Raw genomic sequence first — 8028 nt, forward strand, 5'->3', positions numbered from 1 at the left:
CTAACTCTACTCCTCCTGGCCTTATTTTCAATAAAGAAAACCTGGACTCACTTATCTAAACCAGAGACTGGCCTCTCCCAATCCTGTTTTCATTGCAACTTCTGAGTAAAGGAAGTAAACCAATGATTTTGGGGTCTCAGTTTTAGTCAATAACTGTCCCTAACTGGAGCAACTGGCTTTGTCTTACCTAAAACTTTGACTTCAGAAAACAGTTCTGGTGGCATGCCACAGCATGGGTTATGTTTATTAAACGTAATAAATGGTTGAAGGTGTTAGAATATGATAGTTCTCAGCATGTTACTTTTCAAGTCATCTTTCCCTAAAGTAAAGCAAACCCCTTAAGATCGAAAATTAACTTTGATAGATTTTCCAAATAGGGAATCTAGGTTACCATAGAAAAATTTACAAAGCTACCTTTGGACCAATAGCACATTCACATATAATATATATTTTCTAATAACCGTTGAGGAAAAAAAACAACTAAAGTGTCTTCCTCACAGAAAGTACATCTGCACAGATGACAAATACAGCCATGTATGTAGACATTTAGAAATTTGGTGAAATATACTAAGTATAAATATTAGAGCGGTGAGTTTTCCCCCACAGGAACCTTAAATGCAAGACAAGCACCTTCAAATTTTACTTTATTTGGAAACTATACAAAGTTCATTACTTTAATATTTAAAGACTGTGGGGCTGTAGTAGAGACACATAAATATAATATACATTTAGAATTAAATATAATAAAATCAACACGACACTATGTAAAAACTCATATGTACATTTCCAATTAGTCCAAGGTCTAGGCATTTGTGCAGTCAGATTTCCCCTTGGAAATGAGTGAACCTTGCTGGGAGATCGTCCACAGGGTACACGGTGGGACTAGTTTTCATTGTAGGAGGTCCATTGAGAAGCCGCCAGTCACAATGCCTGGCCAGCTCCACTGTAAATATTTTGAGAAGAATTTTTGCAAACTCTTTCCCTACACAGCTCCTAAGGCCTCCTCCAAATGGAATGAAGCTAAACCTGGATGCATCCTCGGGGTGCGGCAGCATAAATCGGTCAGGATTAAATTCCTCCTTGTTGGTGAAGATGTCTGCCACATCGTGAGTATCACAGATACTGTAGATAACGTTCCAGCCCTTGGGAATCTGGTATCCCTGCAAAAGATTATGAAGTCCTGAGGGCTGATGAAAGGAATCTAACTTTCAACAACAGAAAGCTATCACTGATATCTTTGGAGGGGTTCAGTTAATGAAAGGGTGGGAGAGAGACAGACAGACATGTGTATCCATGGGGCAGGACACTTATCAAAAGCATTAAAGAATTTAAGCCAATGCGTAGAGAAGCAAAAGGAGCTTTAAAACCACAACACAACGTGGGGGCAGAACTTTTAACTTACATTTAATTCAAAAGTCTTAAGGGCAACCCGAAACCCTCCAGGAACTGGGGGATTCAGTCGAAGGGTCTCTTTAATAACACACCCAATGTATTTAAGCTGTTCCAAAATTTCCATGTCCAGCTTGTTGTCTTGATTGCTCTTGCAAAGTAAACCCTATCAAAACAGTCATACAGAGGTGAATGATTATTTTGTGCTCCAATAAAATCAGCCCGGAAGATGTAAATAAGGCTTAAGTGGCGACTAGACCCAAAGGGCCCCAGGATGGAAGAGTGTGAGGGGAAACTGGGTAACTAGTGGCCTGTCGCCTCCAACCTTTGGCCCATCTCCATCATCTATTTACAATTCCAAGAGAATGCTGCCCATCAGTTAGAACCACCAAGCTTCTCCCCCACCCCCACCCGCCTCTGCCACCCACCTAGAAGTCCCCTATTCATGCCCTTGAACACGCAAATCCAAGAAAATGGAACCTAGCTGAAAATTTCCAAGGTTCTGCAAAAGGTGAAGAAAGGGTAGGATTACTAGTTCAAACCCTGCCCAGTGGGATCACAGCTCAAGATTCCTCTCTTTTTATTCATAAAGCGAATTTTCTTTCCCCACAGGTCCACCCATCCCTAGGCCCTACACTTTAAAATACTCAGCGAAGGCAGCACACTTATTTATTGAGAAGTTGGCTAGGGAGCAGCAGAATTTAAGCTAATAGGGAACCCCCAAAGTCTCCTACCTTACTCTTCAGCTCCTCTCGCACTTTCTGGAGAACATGTGGGTAGAGCCCCAGGTAAGTGATCAGAGATGTGGCTGCGCTAGCCGTGGTTTCATGTCCTCCAAAGAGGAGTTCGGTCGAAGATTGTTTGAGTGCCTGAAAATGGAATAAGATGAACTTTTTTACAAGTCTGCGTGCAATTTTACAGAGGGATTACTCAGAACCCAGTTGAGGGCTCTGGAGGGGAGACAAGAAGGGCTAAGTTTTGCTGACAGTCAAGGAAAGCAACATTTTTAAACAAAATGCACAAAGTCCCATTAGTTCAGCTGAAGCAGGAAGGCCAGTAAAATCCCACTCTACCGGGAACTCTTGAATTAAAGCCTTAATTGTATTAAAATCGCCCCAGATTCTTTATTTACATTTTGCAAATTCCAACTGTCCCTTTAAAATCTGGAAGGGTTAGGGGACTCTCCCTGTTCCGCTGCAGCCTCTTGCAGAGCTCTCTGGAGCCAGTGTCTCAACCTTCGGGGTCCCACCCCTGGGCCCGGTGCAGACTGCCCCCTCTGAGAAGAAGGGACTCGGGCCAGCTTCTTGGGGACTCCAGAAACCACCCTTGGAAAGCCAGGAGACCGAACTCTGCAGTGCCCCCTCTTGAAGCTGTCACTCACCTGCATGTCCAGCCTCTCTCCCCTCTCCCACGAGTGCTCGATCAACAGCTGCAGAGCATCTTTGTAGCCCCCGCCCGCCTCGGCCGTCCGCAGTCCGCAGATTTTGGCGCGAATGTTCTCTTCGATGCGCGCGTGGATGAGGTTCCGCGCCTTCATGCCCTGAGCGCGGAGAGCGCACGGCGGTTAGCAGAAGCCCGGCACCCGCGCCCCTCGGCCCCTAACTCCACACTCTGCATGCCGCCCTTACCCGGTACAACCCGCTGAAGGGCACGTCGATGGGCAATGAGAAGAGATTGCGGGTCATTTCCTCGAAGGCCTCCACCAGTTGCTGCTCTGCGTCCCCGCCGCTCGCCAGCCGGGGCTCGCAGCCCAGCAGGATGCGCATGGCGATGCGGAACATGAGGCGCTTCACCTGGGGGTAGACCAGGAGGCCGCGCTCGCCGCAGCTCAGCCATTGCTCCAAGCAATTGCCTATTTCCTCGGCGATCACTGGCACATAGCACTGGAGCGCCTCGCGGCTGAAGGCCCGCATAATTACCTGAGCCCCGAGGAGGGAAGAATGTTAAAAACCGGGCCTCTCTCGCCTTCCGCAGTCCCCTTCCAGATACCCCAACCCCGCCAAACCCAAGGCTCTTGCCTGCTGGGAAAGCTAAGCTGGGATGGAGAGGGTCCTAGCTGAGGTCTCCTGAAACTAGCGCTCACCCAGCATCTCTCTGCCTCAACCCCTCCGGTGAATGGGGTTCCCCTTCAGATACAGGCGCCTCCGCCTCTGCCCTCACCTTCTTGCGCTGCTTGTGCGAGGAGTCGTGCAGGTTGGAAAGGCAGCCAGAGCCCAGGATGGTGCGCACCGACGCGGGCCAGTGGACCGAGACCAGGCGGTGTTCCCCGAGCAGGATTCGCCGCACGTTGTCGGCGCCCATTACCCGCACCGTGGGCCGCCCGAACAGATGCGTCTTGTAGATGAAGCCGTATTTCCTGCGCTTCATCTGCAGGAACTTCCTTCGCTGCGAGAGGAAAACGGAGGAGAGAGTCGGGCGTGAGGGGGCGCCGGGGAGCGCCGCGCCTCGGGTTACCCCTGATCCTAGCCGTAGCCACCTCCCTCCTGGGGGCGCCTACTGCGGCTTCAGTGGAAGCCGGGAGCCGAGTAGGGAGAATCGTAGTGTCCCGCTCCAAGCTCCCTTACCTGTAGCACCATCTGCAATGTCTCCCCAAAGAAGGGGAAGCCCATAGTCCCGGGGGGCAAAGGGAGAGCGCAGCTACGGTCGCGGCTGCTCACACAGTACAGGTCCCAGAGCTTGATCGCAGCCAGGAAGAGCAGCAGCGGTAGCACGAAAGTGCAGAGAGCACTGGCTAGCAGCGCCAGGAGCCCCATGGCGCGCCGCGACCTCCCGCGCCACCTGCTGCCGCCGCCAGCGCTCCGAACCCCGCCGCGCGTCCGCTTTATAGGCGGCCCAGGTTGCTGCCCCCTTTACCTTGGTCAGACAAATTAGTTCACCCAAAGTTCATCTTTAATTGCGGATTGGGCCCCTGGCTCCTCCCCTCGCGAGGCGCTGCCCAAAATCTTTAACCGTTTGTTCCGCGCCAAGGCAGAGGCGGCACGGTGGCGGCTTCCCTCAGAGCGCGCCTCCTGGGGTGCGAAGCTAGAAGCAGCCTGCTTCACCCATCCAAGGTGTGCGGAGCTCCGAGATGGCAGCAGGGGCCAACCCGGGCTCCGGGGAGCGAGAACACCAAGCCCTGGGCTTCCTGGCGGTCTCTTTGGAATCCCTCTCGCGCGTCCGACGGGCAGTCCCAGCCCAGAGCCGCCTCCCCTGGTTTTCCATTTACAGGCGCCGCGTGGACTCCCTTCCACCTGCTGGAGAAGCAAAGGGAAGTGCGTTCAGGGATCGTCCAGTTGCCTTGTTCTACAGGTGAGAAACTGAGGCCCAGAACGCAGAGCAAAACACAGGCCTCCCGACTCTTCCGATGATCCAGCAGAAGAGCCAGGGAACTGAACCCTAGCGAGAGCTTCGGGGAGTCGGGCACGACCGGAGGATCACAGATTCCAGTTCCCCACCCCCCTCAGGGTGCCAGCACTCACGAATTCTTCGAAGGTCATATTTAAGGGTACAAGAGAGCCTCCAGGTCCCTCGAGGCTCCAGATGAAAACCTGCACAAGTCAGCCCCAACCCTGACGCCCTAGTGCGAGACCGCAGGGGCAATTCCTTGGCGGCTCCGCAATCAGCGCTCTACGATCTGGCCACAGACCGCCAGATTCCGAGGCCCCGGGGCGTGCAGCCTTAGCTGGGCAGAGGGGGGAGTGGTCCTTAGCCCTGCAGGATAAGGAGACCGAGAGAGAAGAAAAGCCCGAGGGTCACGGCTCCCAGTCCTGGCTCCATCTCTACTTACGTCACCTTGGGCAAGTCACTACACATCCTCGCGCCAGTTTCCTCTTCCTTAATTTGGAGGCGATCATTCCCGACCTATCTACACCTCGGGGGTAGTTGTGTTTCCAAAAGGGGTTTTGGTTGCAAAAACTCTTCCCAGCTCCAGGTAGGCTAGGCTACGTTACCTGAGTGACCTGGACTCACGGCACTGGAGCCGTCCTCCGCTCTCCCGGCTTCTACCCCGCGTAAAGCCACCGGTGTGAGAGGGGCGATCGGTCCTAAACCCAGGCTTCTGCGGGCGGCTAATGTAAGTGTTGGAATCCGTACTGGGAAGCGGGTTTGCTGGCTTTTGCCCATCTACAGTTGGCTGCTACAGTAGCCAATGCCTGGAGCTCGGACATTGCGGGAAGCGCACGTGCGATCCCGGCTTCCCACCTGGCGGAGCCATACCGCCTCAGACCAGGCAGGGCCACACGTTCCCTCGGTTTGAGCGCGCAGCGCACCAGCCGCACCGAAAACGAAACAGAACAGTGTACGATTGTTTAAAACCGAACACCGGCTCCCGCAGGAGCCTGCTGCACGCCCTGGAGATGGAAAACTCTTTGATCTTGAGAGCTGTTAAATACGTGGCCCCTCCGCAGTGGTCCTCAAAACCGGTGGGATTGGGAAGTGTCTGCGGAGTCCTAGGGACCACACAAACCCTGCAATGCTCCAAGCCCGCGTCGCCACAGGGAGTATTTGGGAGAGTCAGCGTTTCCCATAACCTACTTAGTGTTTCAGAGGCTCTAGGAAAGGGTCTCTCCCACTGTCATTTCTTCTAACGATCTGGCGACCATAAAAAGAGCCGGCCAACTTCTGGGCTCCGGCAGGAACCCGAGCCAGACGCGCTAGAGGTAATTCTCAGAAATCCCGGGCCCGCCCCTTTCTGGACAGTGCCTCCAGCCCGTGAGCAAAGCTAGCGAGCGGGGGCGTGACCTGGGGCCCAGTCCCAATCCTCTGGCCTGACCCGCCTGTGACCCATGCAGGCCGGACCGTGACATCCGAGTGAACTCTGCTGGGCCATCTCGCCAAGTTCAGCGCGCGCCGGGTCACAAGATGAGTGGGGCCTGCGGGCTGGAAATTGCCACGGGGGAAAAATGTTTTAATCTATCTGCCCATCGAGACCCTCAGGGACGTCTGGCGGGGGCGTCCAGCAGGAAAAGATTAAATGAGAGAGTGGAGATCATTAAAGAACATCTTGAAAGGGGGAAGGGGTCAATAAATTACCAGCCCAATAAGAACTTCGATCTAGAAAACTTTGCCAAGCTTTCTTGGATGGGGGGGGCGAGGGGGGTCCCCTGGAAAACAAAATGTCGCCAAGTTGTTTATAAAGCAGTCTCCCTGTGGCTAAGGGTTGAGGTGGGGGTGGGAAGTAGTTTTTGTTGGGGGAGGAGTCAGGTGAGCTAGGGCAGCTAAAGCACCCATTCTCCCCTTTTCTCCCTTCAACCTCTTCTTTCCATCTCTTGAGCTCTCAGTCCTGTCTCAGGGTTCTATACCTGCTGTTTCCTCTGTTTGGGGCGCCCCTCACCCAGGTTACTGGGGCTAGTTCCTTCCAAAGTCAAATATCCCCTCAGATAAGCCTTCCTTGCCCGCGTGGGTGGAGTTTAGCCCCCAGGCACGCAGCATTACAGGCATGCTTGATTTTATGGTCAGCACTTATTACCACCTGCTACATTCTTGCTCTTTTGTTTGCTACTTTTTTTTACTGTCCACCTTCAGAGGATCTGGAGCTACTAACACAGGAGCTCAGGTATTGAGTGATATTACTGAAAAGGATGGATTAATGGGGAAGTAGAGTAAAACTGGAGCTGCCCCCTACAGGGGTTTATAGTTAGTACAGACTCCAGAGCAGGTAAACCAGGTCTCTCGGAACCAGCTACATTGGCAGGGCTCCTGAGAGCCCCATCCCCATATTTCTCTTCTCTTCCCCAAATTAAAGTCAACCCACAAAACTGGTCCTCCTGCCGCCTCACCTTGGTGGAGCTTCTCAGGGCTGGCTGTTGGCTCTGCAGCCTCAGAGCGCCCTGAGGGCAGGCCCCAGTCCTGCCACCTTTGCAGGCTCTGGAGCCTGCTGAGCCCATGGCCTGGCGCAGGGTCTGTGGTCAGCAGTGGGTGATGAATTGCCCCGGATGGGGTTATGGCGGTGTCAGCCAGCTCGGAAGGGCGCGCGGCGCTCTTGAGCTATCACCCCTGACTGTGCCTGCTGCTTTCTCCTTTCCTTCTGGCCCCGGGATCCACCTTAAGCATAAGGTCAGGAGGGCACCAGCTTCCTTCTGGTTCACTAAGGGGTCAGCTGGGGCCTGGGCGGCAACTTTCCTGGCTCACCCATCGCATCCAGCTGCCCCGGCCTGTCTGAAGATGGGTGGCAGGTTGAGGCTGTTGAGAATGAAGACACTGGAAGCTCTTGGCTTTGATTTAAACACTGGTGGGAACCTCTGTGTTGAAAAGGTCCAGAGAGTCCTTAAGCCAAACTAGGGATCACTATGAAAGGAGAAAGGGCTGAGTCCTACATGGTGGCCACAGGCCCAGAGGCTGGGAGAAGGGACATAAGTGATAGAGTGGAGGAAAGCACTGGCCTAGTAGTCTAGGAGCGTCTTTGGCCTCAGTTTCTCCTCTGTAATAGAAGAGGTGGAGATAGTGACCCAGAAGGTCCCTGCAGCCAGCTACCAGATAATTTGCCGCCCCTTTCCCAGGGCTATTCTACGCCCAGGAGAGAAGTCTTTGCAGCCTGGATCACAGGCTGCCCCAGCTCCCAGACTCTCTTTGGGTATATTCTGGGGTAGGTCCTTCTGGGGGTCTTTCCTGGATGTTCCCATGCCTTTCCACCAGGGAGCAGCTGATCAGCTAAGCCCTAGC

At 53.4% G+C, this 8028-nt stretch overlaps 1 protein-coding gene across 2 annotated transcripts; it reads right to left on the bottom strand.

The window, feature by feature from the left end:
* Positions 1-226: 226 nt before the first annotated feature.
* LOC105293072 (cytochrome P450 26A1) lies at positions 227-4602 on the bottom strand. Of its 2 annotated transcripts, none has more exons than XM_011361562.1 (7): positions 4243-4602; positions 3550-3774; positions 3018-3308; positions 2771-2929; positions 2124-2258; positions 1403-1555; positions 227-1160 (listed from the first exon to the last, which is right to left on the bottom strand). In XM_011361562.1, the coding sequence occupies exons 2-7, from the start codon at positions 3754-3756 to the stop codon at positions 819-821; spliced, it is 1287 nt and encodes a 428-aa protein (XP_011359864.1). In that variant the 5' UTR covers positions 3757-3774; positions 4243-4602; the 3' UTR covers positions 227-818. The 2 variants fall into 2 exon arrangements, with proteins under 2 accessions (XP_011359864.1, XP_011359863.1); XM_011361561.1 differs by lacking the exon at positions 4243-4602 and adding an exon at positions 3954-4181 and having other exon boundaries at positions 629-1160.
* Between the last annotated feature and the right edge of the window lie 3426 nt (positions 4603-8028).

Source organism: Pteropus vampyrus, unplaced genomic scaffold, assembly GCF_000151845.1.
Source record: "Pteropus vampyrus isolate Shadow unplaced genomic scaffold, Pvam_2.0 Scaffold68, whole genome shotgun sequence".
NCBI classification, from domain to species: Eukaryota; Metazoa; Chordata; class Mammalia; order Chiroptera; family Pteropodidae; genus Pteropus; species Pteropus vampyrus.